Genomic DNA, 24,333 nt, shown 5'->3' with positions numbered 1-24,333 from the left:
TCTCTTTTTTTTTTTCTCTAAATCTTAGCCGTCCACAAAATGCAATTGGCGGCTCAGATACACCGAACGGACACTACATAATACTCACCTGGTACTGAAAAATCTCCCGATAATGATATACACCGCGAAAGACAGAGTAGCAAAAATCATTCCCAATTCTTAACGCAAAGAATTTTGAAAAACATGAGGGGCATGCGCCTCCTTGACCTTAACTTTGTCCCTGTCAAAGCCACGTGCATCCTCTCTCTCTCTCTCCAAAAAAAATTCTCTCTCCCCCTCTCTATCGCTCGCAATCTTGCTCTGCACCGCTCTCACGTCGATTGGAATCAACATATATACATTATTACGTACAAACGGACACAATCCCCCTCTCCCCTCTCACTCCACATCCATCACTTTCTCTCTCTCTCTCTCTCTCTCAATCGCCGCATTACTCCCAGAGAGAGAGAGAGAGGGAGATGGCATATAACAGGCTGCCGAGCAGCGGGCACAACAGCCCTTCCCCACCCCAGTCCCCGCTCCGCTCCCCCACCCGGCTCCGGCCCGGCGGCCGGTCCTCCAAATCCGGCCGGTTCACACAGCCGCCCCGAACCCTACCCCAGCGGCTCACCGGGATCCTCCTCTCCGTCCTCCTACGCAGGCAGGGCATCTTCCTCTTCGCCCCGTTGCTCTACATCTCCGGCATGCTCTTCTACATGGGCACCGTCTCCTTCGACGTCGTCCCGGTCATAAAGCACCGCCCCGCCGTCGGGTCCGTGTACCGCAGCCCCCAGCTCTACGCCAAGCTCCGGCCTGAAATGGACGCCGACAATTCCTCCACCGATGCGGTCAGTCGTTGGATTACTCGTTTCAATCTTTATTAGGTTTCGGAGTTCGTTTGTAAGTTTGGTGTTTTGACTTATGTTAGTACTAAAGAGGAGTTTTAGTAACTAAGGGTGCGTTTCTGCTATATTATTATACTACAGGCTAATGACAGTAGTCAAGTTGTTTATGCATAGTGGAATATTAGTTGATGTATGTGAGGAGAATGACATACCTAGAAATCCGTGAAAAACATGGGCGTTTAGTTCATTTAGTCCATTTAGTTTAACAGAAATGCCCCCTAATTCACATTTTGCTAAAAATGCTAGAGAGACAGATGGGCAATTTGTTTTGCTTTGGCTTTATTTTGTACTTGGAGTATGGTCCAGTTCATAGATGAGTAGAGATCACGTTATGCACTCACTTTGTGGCGTCGTTCTTCCAGCGTTGCGGTTAGTGATTCAATTGTCGTATCTTTAGGTTTAAAGGATTCAGGAATTAGTTTGATATTTTGCTTAGGTTAGTTAGTACTGAAGTGGAAGTCTTAGGAACCAATGCACATATGGGCGAAAATCTGGAGAAGCAGAATGAGAAATTTGTTTTGTGTTGTAGCCTGGAGTTTGGTCTAGTTCATAGATCAGTAGAGATAGAGATCACATTATGCAAGCACTTTGTGGTTTGTTGGGTATCGTTCGTCAAGCTGAAATATTTACATTTGAGTTGGGATTTTTGCGGTAATAGAATTGTCTTGTTCACTTAATGTGTGTAGATTTGCTGATAAGTGTATTTTAGTGGGGTAGAATTCGCTAGGATTAGAACGGTGCATTAGTGTGCCATTAGAGGACGGGAACCGTGCATTAGTATGCCATTTGGATGTTTGGCAGTGCTGAAAACCTGTAAAACGAGTAATCTTGTATGCTTGCCAGACCAGGTTTGGTCAGTTAAGTTCCCTCCGATGCTTAAATTAGCAAATTCTTTGAGGGAAAATGCGAGTTGGGGTTCATGGTAGTTTGATATGATGTTCCTTTTGTATTGGCATGCTTTAACAAGCTGTTCACATCTTCTGATCTTGTCACGTGATGTTTATCCGCCCTTAGTTGTTGGCTTTCCTACTTGTGCAATCTTGGACTGGCTTGGTGGCCCCACCTGGTTGAACTCATACCATACCCCTGTCCTCTCGGTTATTACGGGTGGGTTTATGGTTAGGTTGAGAGAATGGAAAACTGAAACTGTTCATTAGTGATTCTCAATCAGATTACAATGTGGACATTGTACTTTTTATAAAACACTGTGCTTTCACTCTATAACCGTTTGGTGCATTTCGATTCTCTCTGTAAAAAACTCTCATAACTGAATTGAATGCAGAGGAAGCTAAAGTAAACTTAACTAACCTATTCCTGTCTAACCATAGGAGATGGTCTAATACTGCCTGGCCCTCCAAGGGCCGTAGTTGAGCTAAAGATATTCCTTAGCCCAGTGACTCCAGCCCTCTGCTGCATTAGGGCTATTAGTGAATTTAGCACGCTTCTTGTGAATCGTGTACAATAACCTCGGAATGGGCTGTTGTTTCTGAGTTCCAAGAGACTAGCTTGCTACTTGGAGATAGCTAGATAGATAGTTATCCTAAATCTTGACATTTCTGCAGCATTAGTCTGTAGTCATATCTTTGCTTTGATGATCTCTGATTGTATTTAGTTTAGCAAAATGTATGCTTGAGGAACCATGCAAGGCTGTTTAGGAATGTTCTGCTTTGAAGTGGTCGGTCTTGCGACCAAGATGCTAATTTTATCCGGAACAATGGACTCAGATAAGCTTGTGCGGTTGTGTCAATGAAAGTAAGATGAGGATCAGATTATATAATACAGCTTGTTTAAATATATTATTCGATGGAAGCTTCTATTTGTCGAGAAATATATTTTCTGTTGTGAGTAGATTTATCTCGAGTAACCCTAGTTTCTCTTGTCACCTATGAATAGAAATAACAAGTAACCATAAGTTTCTTGTACGGTTCAGATCCAGCCATCTGGTAGCGGTAATTTATTGGTTTATCACCTTAATGTGGTGCTGTTTGAAAGTTTTTGTTTTAGCTTGTCTATGTTATCTAATATACTTGCATATCATCTCATGATAGAAGTTGTTCTGAATGAATGTAATAGGGTTCAATTGTAATTTCAGTAGCATCTATTCGTTTTTGGTTTTATTATTATTATCTTTTTTTTGATGAGGATGTGATTTTCTTGTATTGTCATCTCTTGTTGGGCTTAGTGGCTTTGACACAAGGTATCACATTTTCTTTAGATATTGACCATATGGAAACACCCTAAAGGTGCTGAGTGGAGACCTTGTTTAAGCAATTCTTCAGAAGGTATGAGCAATTGCTTTTTTTAGTTATCATTTCTTTGTATTTGCATTCCTTTGTTATAGTTAATCACACAAATTATTTACTTTATACAGACAATTGTAATCTGGTTAAATGTTATTTTAGAGCATCTATTAACATAGATTGTGAATAAGATTGCAGTATTCTGACATACACGGCGTTCTTTTCTTGGTCTAGTTACTCTAGAGTCTTGTATGTTCTCTATTGTCTCAACCAATTCTTTAGGAGTGTACATTGAAAGAAATTGAACGAGCAGTTTGTACTTGGGATGTTACTCAAAATGAGAAGGGAAGATTCTTTTTCTAGTTTTTGATTTGTTATTAATACTTGGGGTTAGGTTTGGGTCTGAAAAATTGGTCTATCATTGCTTCTATCCCAGTTTTATATATTTCAAAATTTCCAAGAATATACTTTCTGCATATGTTTTGGAAGCTCACATTATTTAAATGTTTTCGCATTTTGTTTAGGCTGCTCATATTTCAGTGACTAGGTTTAGTTCAAGATTCAATGAAATTCCGTTGCTGATTATTGATTTTATTAAGTGTTCTGGAGGCTTAATTAATAAATTTGTTATATTAGGTTAGTATGTTGACTGGGATTGGTTTTGAGAGGGGAGTTTTTGTGACTTCCTTAGGCCTCTAATTTGCTTTTCCCCCCACACCCTCTCTTTCATTTTGTTTTCTTGTCGTATCCTCGCGGCTTGTATACTCTTCTCGTTTCTTGTTCTTCTTCTCCATCTTCTATTTCATTCTATTTCGTTTAAGAAGTTCTGATACCAGCTTGGTTTGATCACTGTGTGGAATATCTTTGATGCTAAAAAGCAAGAACACAAATGCCACATGGTAGAAGGACTCAAACGCAAATTTATTCTGAAAAATTGGACAAAATATGAACGACAGGTGTATATAATATTGTTATTTCTATCAAAGTACGGATAAAGAAATCATAACTTGGAAATTGTCGAAAAGTGAAAACCACCCATCACTAGATAATTATTGAAGATCTAAGTATTTTTTACCCCACGCCATTTTTGGTAGAACCTCCTTGTAAAGTTGCTGATCTCTTTTTCTTGTATTCTCTTCCTTTGGAAAGACACCTCACGCATCATCTGCTGTGCTCATCCATCGACCATTAGGTTAAAAGCCCAATGCTCTACCAACTGAGCTGTACCCCCAAAAAAGATGTAGTAGTAAATAAGGATTGGTGCGGAAAAGCGGGGGGGCCCTCTTCTTCTCATCATAATAAAGGGGCTTGGGCTATCCCTAATGTGACCCCAACATGTCCTAGCATTTCCCAAGTGTGTCCGACTAAGGAAACAAAGTTAAAAAATTACTCACATTTGGAAGTGGCCGATTTGTGTCAGCAGTAGACGTGTCTGTTCTTCTTAGTCTCATGTTTCTGCCTTTCTGGTTTCTGAATATCTTAGAACATCTGCATTCGACTTTTATATGCAGGCTTATGGGACCTGTAGTTATTGTCACATTTTAACGTGAAGTTCATGTTTGTATTATCATAGGCTTGCCTGAGTCGAATGGTTATGTGTATGTTGAGGCGAATGGTGGCTTGAATCAGCAGAGGACATCGGTAGCTTTTTCAGTCTCTCACTTTTATATTTTTCAAGTTTTAAGCTTATATAAGCTTTATTCAAATTGCTGGTTCGATGGGAGGATTTCAGTGCAGTAGCTTTATTCACTTGTATTCTCTGCACATTGCTGTCTGTGCATTTGTAGATATGCAATGCTGTTGCTGTGGCCGGCTATCTTAATGCAACTCTTGTGATTCCCAATTTTCATTTCCACAGCATTTGGAGAGATCCCAGGTTCTTCCGTGTTTATGTTTTTTCTCTACTTTCTGATTTGTAAAAGTAGGGTGCCTTACTGTCTGATATAGGCCTGTCCACGGTTTGGATTTTATTGGGTTCGGGTCGAGTTTCACCCGACCGGCATTTGGCTGGGTTTGACATATGGAGACCCGAAGCTGACCAAACTGGTAGTCGGTTTTGACCAGTGTTCTAAAAGGTGGGATTAATTGCCGATTAATGGGCGATTAATCGGAAATTTGGGCTGACCGATGAGATTAATGGCTAAAAGGTTGAATTAGGCGGCTAGAAGATTAATCGGACTTTGGCGGCGATTAATCGCCGCTTAATTGGTTGGCGTGTAGGCGGCGATAGGCGATTAATCGATTCATGGGCGATTAGGCAAGGTAAATCTGAATTTTTAGAAAACGGAGGGGGTAACTGTTATACTCATACTAGGTTATTTAGGGCTTCGAATTACTGTGTTAGGGCTCTCATTCGATCAGCCTCTCATCGATCTGGGTCTGGGAAGAAACCCAGTCATCGCCTCTCATCACCGACACCGGTCATTGCCGACGCTAGTCATCGCCCACGCCTTTCATCACCATTCACCGCCACTGCGCCTCATTGTTGACTGCTGTAACTCTCGATCCCTCTCTCTTGATCCCCCTCTCTCTTTGTAATCTCTCTCTCTCTCTCTCTCTCTCTCTCTCTCTCTCTCTCTCTGTGTAATTTCTTGATCCCCCCTCTCTGTAGTGAGTAGTATTTTTTTTTACAAAATTTAACACTTGAGTCTGAGTAGCAGAGTAGTGTAGTATTGTAAATTTATGGTTTGGACCGTTTGGTGTAGGCCGTAGCCGTGTAGTAACTAGTAAGTATTGATGGTAGAGAAGATATATCACATCAACTAGAAAAACTGTGATTATTGATGGTAGGGAGGTTGTAGAATATTTTTAAAAAAAAAACCGACTAATTGCTAAAAGGCGATTAATGGCCGATTAATAGGTCTCCAAGCTTGAAGGTGGTCGGCCGCCCGCCTAGCGCCGAGCGCTTTTTAGAACATTGGTTTTGACCGAATAGTCTGTCGAGTTTGTCAGGTCGGATTGACCGGGTTGGTTGGGTGATTGTGATCAAACCATGAACAGATGAACACAAAGAGTGCTACGGGTATTCATTCCTTTAACGCAAACGGATCTAGAATGGGAACTGACAGCGACATCTAAAGAATAAACTGGATTCTACCCTTCACTTAGATAGAACTAGTAAATGTGGCAGTGATCAAATGCATGCCAAAATACAGTCAATGTTAGTTTTGGTCCACAGAGAGAGACTTAGAGAGTGAGATCCCACGCCTGGTTGTCGCATACGAACTTACGGTTCGTCGGATTCAGTCGCCACTCGATCCAGCCGTGGAGGAAAATTGATCCAGTTGCCACTCGCCAGCCTGGTTGTCGCATACAAACTTATGGTTCGTAGGATTCAGTTGCCACTCGATCTGGACGTGGAGGAAAATCGATCCAGTTGCCACTCGCCAGTTGATTTGAGAGAGAGAGAGAGAGAGAGAGAGAGAGAGAGAGAGAGACGCCTGTTCGTCTCATACAAACTTATGGATCGTCAGATTCAGTCGCCACTCGATCTAGCCGTGGAGGAAAATCAGAGAGAGAGAGAGAGAGAGAGAGAGAGAGAGACGCCTGTTCGTCTCATACAAACTTATGGATCGTCAGATTCAGTCGCCACTCGATCTAGCCGTGGAGGAAAATCGATCCAGTTGCTACTTGCCAGTTGATTTGAGAGAGAGAGGAAAATCGATCCAGTTGCTACTCGCCAGTTGATTTTGGTGTGTGTGAGAGAGAGATTAGGTTTTGGGTATTGGGTTTACCGAGAAGAAAGAGGGGTTTTTTTATTTTTTTGGCCGTGTTTGGTCGAACCAAATGCTATCAACATGACACCCGACTGACACCCGAAAATTAACTCTTAATCTGATCTGAACCCTTCCGAAAATGGATTTTGAAGCCGTTCGAGTGGTTCATTTGGAGGTCGGGTTGGGTGGTCAGTCGGGTCGACCTGTGGATAGCCATTGTCTTGATGATAGGAAAAAAAGTTACTGTTTCTGTCCTGGCCAAATTTGGCTGTTGACTAGTTCCTTCTTCAAATGTAGGTTCCTTTATAAGCAATTAAATGGAGTATGGTGTATCTACACAATGAATAGTGATCTTGTGTGCTAAGAAGCGCGGATATGGACACAGGACCAGACACGGACATACGAACAAGTTATTTCTTATAAAATTAAGAGATGTACACGTTGTGGATGCGTCAAATAGAAAAATGTATTGCATTACAGATGTATCTTACAACTAAATATAAAGGATCACAAACATTCAGAAACATGATTTTCTACAAAGTCAAGTTTAAAATGGCAAATATTATTAACATTTTGAAGATATAATGAAAAGTCTATAAATAAACTTAACATACTAATGCATCCTTAATGTGTCCCAAAAGCGTGTCCTAGAGTGTCCTCAGGACCACAACGTATCCCAAGTGTCCTCCATGTGATGTGCCCGAGTGGAACAAATAAAATTTACGATTTGACATGTACGTAGGCGTGTCCAACACGTGTACGGAGAGTGTCGTGTTCTATCTGTGTCCTACACGTGTAGGATACGGATACGTGATGCCAGTATATGTGTCCTTGCTTCTCAGCTTCTGAGTATCCTCTGCATTCAGTTTGTTCTTTACAGATTGGACGCCCGCACGCATCATTTTCGTGATGCTTCTATTTCTCTTTGTTTCTTATCATTTCTTTGTGTTAGGGCTCTGCCTTGGTCTAGAATCTAGATCACACTCTTTATCACCAACACTGAACTCATTTGCATTAGTGAAAAGTAGTTAACATGGAGATGCACTAAAATGGCTTCAAGTTTTGTATTACGGCTTTTGGCAAAAACAACAGAATATTTTAAAACAAGGGCAGATGTTGAATCTATTTAGGGAAGCTTTGTTTCAGGACTTGTTTCCGGGCTCAGTCTTGCATGACTATAAAGCGGTCAACTTGGCAGATAGTTTGCTGTGAACTTGTCGCAGTTTTTTCATTACCAGTTGATCTCTAATAGTAGACTTCATATGAAATAGTTCCATTTCTTCCAGCCTGAATTGTTTGAATCTTTTTTATTGTGCAGCAAATTCACGGACATCTATGATGAGGATTATTTTGTTAGTACCTTGAAAAATGATGTACGGATAGTTAACACGATTCCTGAGTACATCATGGAGCGATTTGACCACAATATGAGCAATGTATACAACTTCAGGATAAAGGCATGGTCACCTATTGGTTACTACAAGGATGCAGTCCTTCCGAAGCTACTTGAAGAAAAGTAAGTTGGAAATTTACGTTTCACCCTTACCATCTTTCCGACTCCTATTCGAGTTTCTAGCTCTTTTGTACATAAGCATGGAAAAAATGATGTCTTGTGGACTTGTATTCTTATGGTTTTAGGCATCCGTTGGTGATAACGAATAGTTCCATGATAAGTCCATTTCTGAAATATGTTCTCCAGCAAGTTTCATTGTACAATATCAGCATGGCTTGGATCTTTTTCTATGCTTCTGTAATTCTGAAATGGACCAAACTAAAACCTTGGCAAACTGATGATAATGCCCTATTCATGGAATATTGAAGCTTGCTAGGCATGTAATCTTTTGGTCTAATTATTCATCATGCCATGTTATGGAGAGGGTATTGTCATACACGTTAAAATTTTTTTGGTACTTTAGTCCTTCAAATTTATCATTCATTTGTTGGGAAGCTTTTTTGAGCTTCATTTTCTTTTATCTATTTTACAGCAGAGCAGTTTTTCTTGAAGGATTTAGTTTTCTTTGTGGTCTTTCGGCGTAAAGAGTTTTCCCCTGGTGCCTTTAATATACTGATTAAAAAGATAGCATGTCATCGGTTTATTTTTTCTGATTTCCATATCTCAACAATTATTGTCCTGTCAAATTGTCTGTGCTGGCCATCCACAATGGCATGTTTCGTTGTGGTACTTCTTTTCAATTACAAGTGAATACTGTCCAGTGTTCAACCTCTTTTAAGTGAACTTGGAATGTCTGTCCTTAGAACTTTTTTGTACAGGGTCATACGGATTTCTCCTTTTGCAAACCGACTATCATTTGATGCTCCTCCAACAGTTCAACGGCTTAGATGCTTGGCGAACTATCAAGCTTTGAGGTTTTCAAATCCTGTATTGACTATGGGTGAAACTCTCGTTGCAAGGATGAAAGAACGAAGTGCAAATAGTAGTGGCAAATATGTCTCTGTCCATCTTCGCTTTGAGGAGGTCAGTTGTTCGCAATGTTTAAAATGCTTTGTTGTGATTGACTTATTATGACCAGACGCTAGAAAATATGATTGCCGTCACAATATTTGGAGCACGTGTTGATCATAGTATGTGACTGCACCCCGCAGCTGGAATTTTGAAGCATTACTGGACTAACCGGTTAGGGATTCAACACCCCTTTCCCATGAGGAAATTAAAGAAATTACTGAAGCAGCGTTGATGATATATCATGTGCAGGATATGGTTGCTTTCTCTTGTTGCATCTTTGATGGTGGTGGCAAAGAGAAGGAAGACATGGATGCCGCGAGGGAGAGAGGTTGGAAGGGGAAGTTCACCAAGCGTGGTCGAGTAATTCGTCCTGGAGCAATTAGGCTTAATGGGAAATGCCCTCTTACACCTTTGGAGGTAATATCTACACGTTTTAAAAGTCTGTAACTTCTCCGAAGTTCATCGAATTATTTACAGATCCAAATTTATGGTTTATTTTGTCGTTCAATAGTAATATCTTTATCTCATAGTTTGTCAAGGCCACTGGGACTATTTCTTTTTCCAGAAAATGAAATCTGCTATATTGGTTAACAGTAAGTCTACACACACAGATATTTCGTGCACAAATCGTCTACAGATCACCTTCTGGGGCCCACTATGGGTCCCACACAAATGATCTGAGCCGTTCATTAAATGTAAAACATTTTTTCAAGGGCCCCCCGCAAAAAATAAGCTCAATCCAATACCCATAGGTGCTCGATCTTCGATCCAATCATCTAATTTTTTGTTTAAGATTTTCGGATAATGGAAAGTTAGATGATTGGATCGAGCACTTATAGGTATCAGATTGAGCTGATTTTTCGTGAGAGCCCTTGAAAAAATGTTTTATATTTAATGAACGGCTCAGATCATTTGTGTGGGACCCATAGTGGGCCCCACGCCTTGATCTGTGGACGATTTATGCACAAAATATCTGTGTGTGTAGACTTACTGATTTGTAATATATAACTAAGTACTCCATAATCCCTATATGAAGTGTCTCTTGTGACTTCACGTGCTTCTTTAATTTATTATTAAATCATGAATATTGTTATATGTTGTCGTTTTCAACAACTAAATGAACTGTATATTAAGAAGGCAAAATGGGTGCAGTTATTTACTTGCATTATATGGGGTCATCAAAGCAAGGGGTTGTTTGGGAGCTTAATTCTTCAATTTTGTGCACTTTTTGCATTATCTCATTCTAGCTGTTTGGGAGCCACAGAGGAGAATGCATTATGCCACAATCAATTATCAAAATTGAGTGATGGAGCTACAATCTGAGAATCAACCATGGAAGAGCTTTTGGATTCTATTTTGCATTCTCCAATTACATTGGAACCAAAAACCTAATGTAGCCCTGATATTTCATACATACATTCTAGGAAAGGACAACATGGTCAAAAAACAAATCATAATCTATGCATGAGAATATGAGATTATATTCCCAACACTTTCATGGGTTCGTAATCTATTCTGGATGTATGATCCAAACACTTGCAAAGATTAGCAATCTATTATGATTCAATTCTAAATCTATAATTAAGAATCCAGAATCTATAATCCAAAAAGAAAAAGAAGCTCCCAAACACCCCCAAGTAGTAGTTATCGGCTCGGGTTCGTTTCGAGCCTAAACAATTGAGCTTGAATTCGGCTCGGCTCCCAAACATGCCCCTAGGGGTGCAAACGAGCTGAATTGATCCGAACCAGTTAGGCTATTGAGCTCGAGTTTGGCTCTTCTAAAATTTTGAAGCTCGGGCTTGGCTCGATTCAACTTGTTTTAGTTTAACGAACCGAATCAAGCTGAGTTCAGGCTCAACTTCTGCTCGTTTAAATTTTTTTGAAGCTCGGACTTGGCTCGATTCAACTTGTTTTAGTTTAACGAACCGAATCAAGCTGAGTTCAGGCTCAAGTTCTGCTCATTTAAAATTTTTTGAAGCTCGGGCTCGACTTTCAACCCTTTTATCGCAAGATAATAATATATCAATATTACCTTGTATTAGCAAAAAAATTAAAATTATAAAGTTTATAAAAAACATGATCTAAACAAAAACCTTATACGATATCTCTATAACAATGCATGTATACCTCACTAAAATATTATCTGTGAGTAGTCCTCGAAAAGAATTTTATTTATATTTTAGTTGAAGAAACTTCTCTAAGCCAAGAACAAGAAGGATGCCAATGTACTTCACTAACAGACACAAGTGAAGCTCTCCTACCTTACTAAGAGATCTATAATAACAAAAACATTGTACGGCTTTATGATTTCTCTATTCTTTGAGGCCATAATTCCATTGACCTGTAGAAGCAATGCAAGGCCACCATGACGTTGAACTATAAGACAAATTTCCTTGCCACTCAAATATATTTTGGTTTCTGCATCTGGCTGGCGGCTGCCATAGAAATGAAGCTCAGTTGGTTTAGAAACTGTCTGAAATTGTTGGTCGGTGGCGTTGGTGCGGGTTAACTCACTTCTCCATTGCAGGCCATGAAGAATTGGTTGAAGTTATCATTACTGGTTGTATTCCCTGTATATTTGCAATTCATATACAACATATTCTTTGTTTCTCGTAAGTCATCAATTGCACATATAGCTTATTCGATGTTTCTCGTATGCCATCAGGTCGGTTTGATGCTTAGGGGAATGGGGTTTGACAACAGTACATTCATCTTTTTGGCATCTGGAAAGATATACGATGCTGAGAGGAATATGGCTCCACTTTTGGAAATGTTTCCCCTTTTACAAACTAAGGAAATGTTGGCCTCCCAGGATGAACTTGCTCCATTCCAGGTTTGAATGCTTTGTGGGCTTCTCCAAAATTCAAAAACGTCTTTTGAGGTGTGATTGATTTTGACTTGAATTGCTTCTTCTAGAATTATTCTTCCAGGATGGCTGCTATAGACTACACTGTCTGTCTTCATAGTGAAGTGTTTGTGACAACTCAAGGTGGAAACTTCCCTCATTTTCTGTTGGGCCATCGGAGATACTTATATGGTGGACACTCTCAGACTATCAAGCCTGACAAGCGGAAGTTAGCGCTATTATTTGACAATCCTAATATTGGGTATATAAATTATCCCATTGCTTTGGTTTTTTACCTTAGTTGAGTATCAGTTGTGCACTTGTAGGTGGGGATCTAAAAGCCTTTTGTTAAGAAAATAGAGTCCCACATTGCTTGGGAATGGAATGGGTGATCACTTAATAACATTTGGGACCTCTCCACTCATTGCCAATTGGTTTTGAGATGGATATAAAATTTCTACACCTTTAATGCACGATCATTTGCTGGCTGATATTGAACGGAACATTGGATCCAGCGACTAAACCTTTGGAAAATCATTGCCTAGTTCAACAAATACAACCATTCTGCATCATATCCAAAAATTGGACAAGCATTCTTCTTTTGCCATATAGTTGCACATGTATGTTGAACAGCAAACTGATCCGCTTCCCTCTCCCCCTGATTTGGTGGCCAACGGCAGACTTAGTGGCCCATTTGGCCATTTATATTGTTACTTCGTCAGTTCTATTTTTGGGAGAGCCGTGTTAATTTAGTTCAAGACCGAAGTTGTAGGATACATGTCTTGTGTTCTCGTGCAATTGATACAACCTATTTGATGATTTTTTTTTTCCCCAGCTGGTAGTAGTATGTTAAAAAGGAGCTTGTTCAGAATATTGAGTTTTTGGGTAATGATTCACACTCCCCTCTTTGATAATTTGCCCTCCTTTTTGTCTTTTTGTTAAGAAAATACACACAAAAGCTTCACAAAAAGACAAAAAATGGAGTACCATTATCAAAAAAAGGGAGTGTGAAAAACATCTTTTTTTATTTTGTGGTTAGGTGACTAAATTAATTGATGGTATTTGAGATGCCTGTACTTACAGATTAATTACTTATTTCCACATTCATCCCCAGGTGGAAAAGCTTCAGGCGGCAGATGCTTAATATGCGAGCTCACAGTGATTCAAAAGGAATTGAGCTCAAAAGACCGAATGACTCAATATATTCATTTCCTTGTCCAGATTGCATGTGCCATGTGAACAAAGCAGAAGATTCAAGATCATCATCAGCAACGTGATTGATGGGAAAATTGACAGTGATTTGTGTTTTCGGTTCATATAATCTTATAACCACCTCTGGCTTCTAACACCGCCTTTTTTGTCTCGTGATTCTTTCATTTTTTCCTCTTCCCATTGGTGAGAGGGCACATACACATCCATTTTTGGAGCTTCGAGTATTTCTTGGAGGACACGGATGATTTCATTTTTGCCCGGGGTTGGCTCAAAGGTGGAGTTGCATCTTTTGTGTAAATGATTCCAGGAGAGGAAAGTGATCTATCCACTGCTCGCGGGAGCTACCTGGCCCCTGGCCTTAATCTTACATTGATCTCGTTGCAGCTGCTGTATGATTCTAACAAGCTGCATGGTGATCCCTGGCATAGATTTGTAATATGGTTTTGCCATGTTTGTAGTTGTGTACATCAGTTTAAATTTTGATCAGTTCTTGTTAGATTGTAGAAACAGCATCGGATTGTATACCTTATACAAAAATCAGGGTAGCAATTTTTTTCACCCTGTTCCCTTGTGTAGCTTTTGAGCAATGAAGAAATGGACATTTGAACGGTTTCTTTTTAAAGCTTCGTGCAAATACAATCTTCAGAATGCCTAAAGAGGGAAACATTATCCAATAGTCTTCTCTTGAGGCACTGGCACGTGGTGGAGAAAAAACACTGAATTAGAGCTCAAATTCAGCCCCACCCTTCCGACGGCTTTTTAGTTGTCACCTGCTATGAGGGTGTGGGTCGGCGTGGGCCAACCTCATGATCAAAGTGTTCGTGATTTTCGGGCTAATAAGCTGGAGTATATCTATTCATTGAAAAATCAAATTTATCGAAGAATGAATAGTATTGCAGAGTTTTCGGGCTAATCAGCTAGATTATTCATAAGAAAAATCAAATTTATCGAAGATTGAACAATAAATTATCGAACATATATTTGGTATTGGTCGATAAAAAAAAAAAAAGTTAGGTCTTTTTGAAAGACTGATGACATGTGATTCATATTGTTAATATTTTTGCAACGATTTGCTTGTCAGACTTGTTATCCCCATTGTAGTATATCCCAATTCGGGATCAATAATTGGGCAAAAGGTCTACAACCACAAAGACAACGTGAACACAATCACACAAACACGTGGGCCACCTTTTTTTTTTTTTATCCCTTTTGAAATGCCGCAAAGGACTTTAGAGTTCAGATTGTGTTTCCAGGAAAGAAGAAAAGAAAAATACTACTACTACTTATTCCAGTGCAATAGCAGAAATGGTGAAAAGATTCACAGAGTTGTGCAACCAAATTCACGTTATTTTTTAGTGCTTCTCGTTCAGATCCTGCAGTTTTAGTACTTTGAAATGTTTGCACTCCAATTTTCGCTCACGCTTGTGCACGCGCAATATGTAACTGCGGCAGCGGTAATTTACAATTGTGCCCAAAATAATTTCTTCACCGATGCATTAGAATTTCCTATCATAAATGTGACCGTGAACAGTGAAACTCTCGCAACCCAAGAGGTTATCCTAATGGTCAATGCTTGAAAGGGTTTGTTTCTTCTTAAGATTTTAGGTTTGAAATTTTTAGGTGTCCATTCATAATTTAGTTGGATGGACACAAGTGGACGGTGAAATTGACCCGTCCGGGGCAAAACTTTCACGAGTCCACGTTATCGCCTATCGGCAATTTGGCTTGTTCACACCAAACTAGATACTTGGAGAAATACAGATACGACTTCCGAGTTGCGTAAATAGAGATATATATCTACAAGTCTCGTCTCCATCACCGCATCAGAAGTAAGAATACAATCCATAGTCATGGGGATACTGGGAAATCTCTCTCCAGACCAACTCATGTCCTTCCAATCCCAGGGTAATCTCTCTCTCTCTCTCCCGACATACTTATGAATCATGAATGTGCGTTTTCTTTCGTATCAATTTTGAGTCCGTTGAGATTCGCAGGATACATAGTTCTTGAATCGTTCTCGAGCCCTGAAGAAGTGAACGAGATGAGGAAGAGAATGGACCAATTGCTCGACGAGTTTGATTGCTCATCTTCCGCCTCCATTTTCTCCACCAAAAACCAGGTTTTTTTTTTTTTTCTTTCTGGAAAAGAAAAATGAAAAGTTTGACTCAGTATTAGTAGTTGAAATATCTAGGTCAGCAAAATCTTTAGTTAATTTGAGGCCTAATTTTTGTTTCTCCTTATTTTTTTTCCCAGAAAAATACAACTGATGATTACTTCTTCGACAGCGCCGAGAAGGTTTCGTTTTTCTTCGAAGGTATTTGTATATGGCTGTGTTGTTAATTATACGTTTGACTGATTGTTTTGGGGAAATTCAACAGTTCTCTTTTGATTTCTGCTTGTTTTTAAGTTTTGGTTATGGGGAAAAGATTCTACATTTCTACTATTGTTTTTTTGTCTACATAGACTCATCTGTGAAGGTCTGTGGGCTCTCTTCGATTATGCTAAAAGAGGAATTACTTTTTAGGTATACCTCAAATGATCATCTTTTCCTTTTTAGCCAGCCAATCATTTTTAAGACTCTTTTCGAACTCTTGGTTATTAAAATGGGGAAATCTTTATTTATGGAGATTCCATAAATAAAGTTTACGGAGGCCAATCTCGGCCGAAAATGTTTTGGACGATTCATATAAAAGACAAACTATTAACAGTAAGAGATACTTATTACCGGTCAAAGATTAAAAACATATCTCAACCGTTGATTGCTGAAACAGACGGATTAGATTGCGCGTTTTCCGTGAATAGCTTATTCACGGCTTCTCCGTGAATAAGTTTCTCTCTATTAAAATACCCGCCTTTTATTCTTTGTTTTCCTTTCTTATTATACAGGAGTATTAAGTGACTAGAGAGTGAACAATGGCCCTGTTTGCTAGCATTTATAAGTTAGCTTTTTTGATTATAGCTTTTTGGATTATTGGATTAAAAAATCAAAATAAGTCATAAAACTGTTTGTTATAGCTTTTTATAATTTCTAAGAAAAGTATAACTTGTTTTCTTGAATGTCAAATAGCTTTTTATGAACTGAATGTTTAGATTGTCCTTAAAACTGGAGTAAGAATAACTTATTCATTTTAGGATTCCTTTGTCCATCCGTGTTTTATCATCTTGAAATTAGCAAAAAAAGCTGCAAATCAGAGCTTAAAGTGCTCTAGCTCTTTTGGGTCAAATAAACTAGAAAAGCCAAATAAGTGATTATTCATAAGTATAACTGTTAACAAACACCCTTCATTATTTTGTTTAAGCAAATAAGCTAAATAAGTTAGATTCTAAGTGCTAGCAAACGGGGTCAGTGCCTGTAGCAGTGTTAAATTTTCGCCAGGCTCAAGCCAGTATGATGGTAACTTTTTAAATTTTTTTGGAGTTTCAGTAGGTATTTGTAAAGTTGGTCTGCTTTTTGCTGGCAGTGCACTGCTATAGCATCTACGTCTCCTTGTTCTTCTTTGGAAACCAATTACTGGCCCTTACATAGCGGAGTTGCTGGTACAGACATCTTTGTGTAGGCAGGACTAGGATGGATATGTTTCCACCTTCTGCTGACCTTCTCATGTAATGGGGTCTACGTATCATCTTGATTCTTTGTTTACTTGTCAGAGAAAGTAATTTTTTGTGGTCAAATCTTGGTGATTGCATGGATACTAGTTAGTTTTTGAAGAATACGAGCCTTCAATTGCTGCTTTCAAAGAAAAAGGTTGTGATTTCTAGAATTTTCGTTGGAGACCGGTCTGCTCTTACCTCATCCCATGCCTACCTTTTTGTATTTTCCTATCCTTTTGTTTATATGTGATGTTTGTTACTTGTAGCGCTTATTTAGTTATTTAGGGTGATGTTTGTTGTAGCGCTTATTTAGCTTAATGTTTGTTGTTTCTAGATTATTGACATTTGTTGTTTTTCAACAGAGAAAGCATTTGACGATGATGGCAACTTAAAGCAACCGAAGCAACTATCAATTAACAAGGTTGGCCATGGTATGTAGAGGCAATCTGATCTTGTTGATTTGTAAGCGCAGAATTCATGTCATTTATATCATCCCCTTAAGTTTGAAAACTAGTATGATTTGAAATTTCTTGTATCTGTTGAGTTCAAGTTTTCAATAATCTTATCTGGATTTTATTCTTGCAATTACAATCTACATGATTCGGAATAGATATGGGTTGATGCCACACCATATTTGTTATCCTTTTGGCTCATTTTATATTTCTTCTCATATATTATGTCTTTCGTAGCGCTTCATGAGATTGATCCAGTCTTCAAAAAGTTCACATTCTCGGAGGAATTATCGAACTTACTCGAATCATTGGATTACAAGAGGCCGGTGATCATTCAGTCAATGTATATATTTAAGGTACTTCTTGTCCTTTTTGGTATTTGATAATTTAAGGTCAGCATTGTTATGCTGCTTAGAGACAATATATGAATAGATGTGTAGCTGAAATTAGAAGTTGAGGTGAATGTATGCAAGACTAGGAGGCAGATGATTAAAAATGAAAAGATTTGCGAATTGGTGGGTCCGGGGTAACAGTAATTGAATATAAGTGGAAAGACAATATGCGGAGGTGGTTTGGTCACCTACAATGAAGACTTGTTGCTGCAATAGTTGAGAAAATCGTCAAAATTATGTATTCAGGAATCAGGGTGAGGGAAGGCCTAAATTGACATGAGACATTGTGGTAGAAGTAGAACAGTTACTAATCTATAAATTTTACCGCTTGACAGCGCAAAATGACGAAAAAAAATTCATGTATCCGATTTGATTGATTGGAACACAGGGCTTAGTTTGGTTATGTATTATGTGTTAAGAAATTGAATTTTTATTTATTTTTTGGTTAAGGTAGCAGTTGTATGCATTCAATAACTTAAGCATGGGTGTGGTCTTTGACATTCAACAATGTGAAAAAATTGCATTTAAACAGTTTGGGGAAGAGATCTTGATGAGCAGCTTGCCATTCATGTGATCTTGCAAAAATCAAATCCACACGTTATTTCTTCACAAGGCTTGCTGCTCTCTTTCGAATTTCTGTGGCTGCCTTGAGGGCTTAGGGTTTTTTTTTTGGCATTTAAACTTACATAATATTTGCTTACTGCTGGCTCTTTCATCTGTTGGGAGGAAAACATACCCTCGAACTCTTTGATCTTGGATCATAGGTAAAAGAAAGTGCACAGTGTTTGTGTGGAGTGTGTGAGGCAATGACGATGTTTGATTTTAGGAGCTACATATAACTCCTCAACAATATGTGACAAGTTAACAATAATAATCTAACCTGAATCTAACTTCGCTTATAGCCAACTTCTTTACAACTCAATGACAATTGTTAAATTCTACTGTGCCTTGCTAACTTCTAATGATTATAGCTTCCCCAATTTTTTTTCCCCACATTTTGAACTTGCATAAAACATGCTAATTACCACCTCTTTCTTGTGTTGCAAGAAAAAAAATAATCTTCGTAAGACGCTATCTTGGGTCCTAGAGAAAAAGAATGCGCACAGAGGGTGTGTATAGCGTGTGAAGTTATGGTGATATTGGGTTGTAAGGACTTCATATCCGTCCTCAGAGCCCTCTGCTATGTGTCCATAAGAATGTAATGTTCTGTTTATTTTATTCCTCTGCTATGAGGTCTATATTAGTTGATGCTGTAAATTTTCATAGAAACACGTCACTTGTAGAACTTGGTGTTCTAGATTCACTCTTACATACCCCCTTGAGGATTGTCAAATCCTAACGTGTCATGTACACGTCTAGTTATAGAACACCTTGACATAGTGTTGTTTACCTCTCCACGTGCGAGTCAGGGGTTGCACGTGCGGGGGACTGTTGGGATTTGTCCCACATCGGTTAATTATCTCCTCCAAAAACTAGTATATGAGCCTGGGCGGCCTCTTCACTCTTAGCCAATTGGTTTGGAGTTGGATGCTTTATCAAATGTGAAATGAAATGAGGTCATTACTTTGTGTCAGTTTCATTGCTGAATTAGTTATTTTGCCCTGAAGCACAAGTAATTTGGAGACAGGGCGTTGTAGAATTGGCTTTATACAATGTGCACACACTTTGTTTAAATCGCCTTTTTTGGGTTTTGGAAATTGGATGGCGGATAATTGTTCTGTAGCTTCACCATTTAAGTTAAGGGTCCTGCTCCTTATGAGAGTTTTGAAATCATATTGTCTGTCTCTTTTTCTGTTCTGGTAAACCATAAGTATGGGGATTATATGGACATTGTTAATGTTATTGTGTTGGTAAACCATTAGTATACTTGGCCCAGTTGTGGCTGGAATGTACATGTCAATTTATGAAAATCCAGCCCTTATCATTTGGGCATGTAGTTTAGTATATCCTTTTTGAGAAAGGATTCACATATGCATTGAAAGGTTGAAAACGTGCCTTGCGCCATGACTTCACTGAAAATATGCATGTCTTGTAGATTCTGCTGAATCTGTGTCTAATGTGGAAGAATTTTTATTTCAGCAACCAGGTATTGGTGGTGAAGTAGTGCCACATCAGGATAACTCATTTTTGTATACTGAACCAACAACTTGCACGGGGCTTTGGCTGGCTTTAGAAGATGCAAACATACTGAATGGCTGCATTTGGGCTATTCCTGGATCCCACAAAGGTGGCTCTCTTATATCTGGCATTCTGACTCTTGTGCATTCTTCTGAAGCGAGAAAAGAAAGAAAAACAAAGCGCCATGAGTTACTCTCATTTACTTGACTTATTTACAGATGGCCTTGTGAGAAGATTCACGAGGGATGAGGAGGGTGTTCACTTTGATCGTCCCTTCCCATCGTATGACCAAAAGGATTTTGTGCCCATTGAAGTTAAAGCTGGCTCCTTGGTTGTCATTCATGGTGATCTTATTCATCAGAGGTTGGTTTCTAAAAATCCTCTACAAGATAGAGTCGCAGTCTCACTTCTTTGCGTAATATCTATCTACTTGATTTGCCAACAGTTTTGAGAATCAGTCTTCAAAATCAAGGCATGCCTACAGCTTGCACACAGTTGATACTGTTGGTTGCAAATGGGCACCAGACAATTGGTTAGTAAATTGAGATATTGTTCATTTCACATGTTGTATATCTTTGTTGTTTATTAGTTGCTTTTCCAAAAGTTTGGAAACATTGTATTTAATGATTATGATCAAACTTGCCAAGGTTATTACTAACATTTTTCCCCTTATCGCTGGCATCATTCTTTTTTCAGGATCCGAAGGAAAGTGGATCCTGAGCCACTCTACGTTTCTTGATCTATACTTGGGATGGTCTGTCAAGCATTCTGTTAACTGCTGCCGTGCGCATCTGAAGTAAAATTATCAACACAAAGTTGCATGCCTTAATTAGGGTATGTGTAATAATGCAGAATTTGTTCTCTAAGAAATAATGAGCATATCAGATGGTTGGTTCAATGCCGTAATGTTTGAGCATTGCATTGTCCAATTGCTTCTGTTCTTGCTTTATGTGGTGTATAATTCCTGGTGTGAATCAGTTGCCATGTAACTTGTCTTCTGACTTTTCGATTATCTGCACAGTGTGTCCACAATGCTTGTACCTGCTAGGTATATACATGCTAGAGTTTGGCAGCAACTTGCAGAACATAGCCATTTCTTCTCCAAAAAAATAAATTCAGTGAAACCGGGAATAACGCGAGACTGTGAAAGCAGCACAACCTGTGCGTTTCACAACCTCATCATTATTGTGATTACTTTGGTGTCAAAGTTGATTGCTCTAGGAACATCAAACTAGACTAGAATTGGCATCAGCTGCTATTCTGAGATTTTTAGGTACCACGCGGAACTTTTAGCGCTATCATTAACTTGAGGCTTTTTTGAATCTTTTTCTAATAGGAGTAGCACTATTTGGGCACCTAATGGCATCGTGGGGCACTGTTCCATTGTTCTCTACTTCGTTATTTGTGGGTTTTTTAATACCTAAAATGCATTGGCGCAGGTAGATTCAGCCCAAAGCCAACTCATTCCCTTTCCGGGGTTATCTTCGATCCAAATTCTTTGCCTTCATGTTATTTTCTTCTCATGTGATCTCCCTCGGTTTGCTTGATGGATCAATCCATACTAATCTTCTAACTTGGATTTCTATGGTGCTGGTTCAAATCCTTCATTTCTCTCTTAGCCTTTGGTTGTCACTGTTCCGTGTCTGAAAGAAAATATGAAAACCCTAGGCTTTGTTGGTTCTAAGAAATTTTTGGTGAAAAAATGTAGAGGTGAAAAGAAAAGAAAACCTCAAACAGAAATGTAATTTCTACCATATGTGATGAATTATTGCTTGAAATGTTAAACCCCTGTCGATCATTCAGCTGTGGGGTGTTTTGTCTCTTAAATTTCAACTGAAGTTGTTCTGTGGGACCAACTTTCTCCTACTCCGACCTAAACCTAGGAATCTTGATTAGAGACAAATTAGAGTGAACCTATTCATGATATTACAATAGCTGCTGGCCAATTATTGGGTACTCTTGGAGACCACGTGGTACTACTCGCAAATAAAAGCCACAACACAATGTGGGCCACACCTTGTCTCCCAACTAAAATAAATGTTAATGTCTCCGTTGTATAATTCGTCGCTACGTAAATGATTGGGAGTGGTACTCTGGCCATGCTGGCTAGCTAAGTGAATGACAGGTTTCTGCTTTCAAACCTTCGAAGTTTTAGTTCTAGTTTCTCTTTCTTTTCGCGTATCCTTCTTTTCCTTTTAATTCTGTGTATACTTTTGAGTTCCTTATGGTTTAGATGATAATATTGAATACATGAAGATCTGAGGGATTTCTTCCAGAAATGAGAATTGTTCTGTTCAATTGCACACTAAGAAGCAATGATACATATGGGGACAGAGACGAGACACATGCACAGTCATGGAACAAAACAATTGTACATGGCTGGGGCGCGTAGATGGCTGGGGACTTGGCAATAGATATGTATACATATTGGGATAGATATTAAATTGTTAATCATATGAAAATCTCCATCCGGATATAACAAAAGCTACGAGTATTTTTACATTTTCAATCGTTTCCTTCTAAATAATTGATTTCATTTGATAAAGTATTTATCCATTCGTTCTTTTTTCATCATATTTTTGGAATATTGTACTTCCGAAATAATCTTTGAATATTACAAGTTGATTCCTATTGTGTTTTCATTTTTCAAGTTGAGACACGGGTGTCTCCAATGTTCCCTACTTAAAAAGAAATAACTTTATTAGACGTGCCACTTGGAGTGTACGATACGTGTCTCTGACTTCTTGAGTTTACCAAGCATTTCGCATGTTCTTGAAGTGTCTAACAAGGATACAACAAGAAGCGAGGAGTCTCGGTGCTTGATAGATTGTACATGTTCAGCTCGCGCTTTGTCATTGTTTGGGATTTGCAAGAGTAATTATACCAGGAAAGTAGTAGTACTTAATTTTATGCCCCCAAAATAACAAAATTCATGTATAGATGTAAGAGTAAACATATCGAGAAAGTGTAGTAACCCAATGATAGGCACCATGTACTCTCACTTATTTAACCGAAGTTCATAACCCTACTTCAACTAACAAGTATTGACTTTCATTGAGTAAAAAAAAAAACCAAACATATTTAAATTTGATAGGACCCACCGTGCCACATATGAAAATGAGGAGAAGATAATCATCATTTAGGTATCAACAAGAAAAATGATTTTTGCATTACTTTTATCCTCATGCACTCATGCTCTGCGGTCACTTTTTACATATGAAGGGCAATTTGATAGTTTCCCTTGAATAATAAAAAAAGAAAAGAAAGAGAATTGCTATATGAAGGGCAATTTGATAGTTTCCCTTGAATAATAAAAAAAGAAAAGAAAGGGAATTGCAAATGGACAAGCGATCGAAAATCATTTCCATAAATAACTCTCTTCATCGCAAAGCTATGTTCTTTTTTTCGTTTTTCCTTTCTTGCTTGCCATGAGATTCATGTAAATATGTTTTCTAGCACAATAGGGAGTCCTGCTACATACACAGCAGATCTGTGCACAGATTGTGCACAGATTTTGTTGTGGGGCCCACCACGGGTCCCACACAAATCATCCGAGCCGTTCATTAAATGTAAAACATTTTTTCAAGGGTCCCCGTAAAAAATAAGCTCAATCCGATACCAATAGGCGCTTCATCCAACCATTTAACTTTTCATTCAGATTTTCGGATAATGAAAAGTTATATGGTTGGATCGAGCACCTATAGGTATTGGATTGAGCTTATGTTTTACGGAGACATTTGAAAAAATGTTTTACATTTAATGAACAGCTCGGATAATTTGTGTGGGACCCGTGGTGGGCCCCACAACAAAATCTGTGCACAATCTGTGCACAGATCTGCTGTGTGGGTAGACTTTCTGCACAATAGGTAAACGATAATTGGGAAGGGTAAATGTTGAACAGAATGGACAGATGATTAAACACAGATAGTACGGAGTATCATATATGGCTAATTAATGTCAGTTGTACATCAAAATCTTTTTCTTGTGAAAACACATGGGTGTCCAACTTATTTGATTCACTGAAGTAAAATTGTCTGGGGGCAGTGAGGCCAAGGGGACAAAGCATTAAGTTTAGGACCACCGCATGCATGGGATGCGGTGGCAGTTCACCGCACATGCTAGTGGGCCCACATCGGGCCCACAAAAATACAAAAAAAATATTTATAAATTTTGAAATAATTATTTATGGGGCCTTGTACAAAATTAGATCCAACGGATATTGGTAGGTATGTTTTTTGAATTTGTAGGGGCGTACTAACTGAGCAGTTTCGCCACTACAAATTCAAAAAACATACCTACCGATACCCGTTGGAGCTGATTTTGTAGAGGGTCCTATAAATAATTATTTCAAAATTTATAGATATTTTTTTGTATTATTTAGCGGTGGTGACGGTTTGTGGTGGTTGTGGCCTGTGGGGG

General features: G+C 38.8%; 2 protein-coding genes across 3 annotated transcripts; both read left to right on the top strand.

Annotated features, from left to right (window-relative positions):
- The first annotated feature begins 236 nt into the window (after positions 1-236).
- Positions 237-13,919, top strand: LOC131301884 (protein ESMERALDA 1). 2 transcript variants are annotated; one of them, XR_009191452.1, is made up of 11 exons: positions 237-827; positions 3,100-3,166; positions 4,698-4,765; positions 4,912-5,000; positions 8,159-8,356; positions 9,112-9,316; positions 9,554-9,721; positions 11,970-12,137; positions 12,221-12,491; positions 12,613-12,769; positions 13,264-13,401. XR_009191452.1 is itself a non-coding variant. In XM_058328379.1 (10 exons), exons 1-10 carry the CDS (start codon positions 459-461, stop codon positions 13,424-13,426), a joined length of 1,686 nt encoding a protein of 561 aa, XP_058184362.1. In that variant the 5' UTR covers positions 237-458; the 3' UTR covers positions 13,427-13,919. The 2 variants fall into 2 exon arrangements, 1 of the variants encoding a protein (XP_058184362.1); XM_058328379.1 differs by lacking the exon at positions 12,613-12,769 and having other exon boundaries at positions 12,221-12,411; positions 13,264-13,919.
- Positions 13,920-15,077: 1,158 nt separating this feature from the next.
- On the top strand, positions 15,078-20,990 carry LOC131301885 (phytanoyl-CoA dioxygenase). Its single transcript, XM_058328380.1, has 9 exons — positions 15,078-15,266; positions 15,356-15,480; positions 15,615-15,675; positions 17,315-17,383; positions 17,642-17,760; positions 19,876-20,023; positions 20,133-20,277; positions 20,360-20,446; positions 20,611-20,990. Exons 1-9 carry the CDS (start codon positions 15,212-15,214, stop codon positions 20,651-20,653), a joined length of 852 nt encoding a protein of 283 aa, XP_058184363.1. The 5' UTR covers positions 15,078-15,211; the 3' UTR covers positions 20,654-20,990.
- Positions 20,991-24,333: the final 3,343 nt, after the last annotated feature.

This window comes from Rhododendron vialii, chromosome 9a (genome assembly GCF_030253575.1).
Source record: "Rhododendron vialii isolate Sample 1 chromosome 9a, ASM3025357v1".
NCBI classification, from domain to species: domain Eukaryota; kingdom Viridiplantae; phylum Streptophyta; class Magnoliopsida; order Ericales; family Ericaceae; genus Rhododendron; species Rhododendron vialii.
Note: the sequence above shows the minus strand (reverse complement) of the source record. Positions and strands in the feature narration are given on the sequence as shown.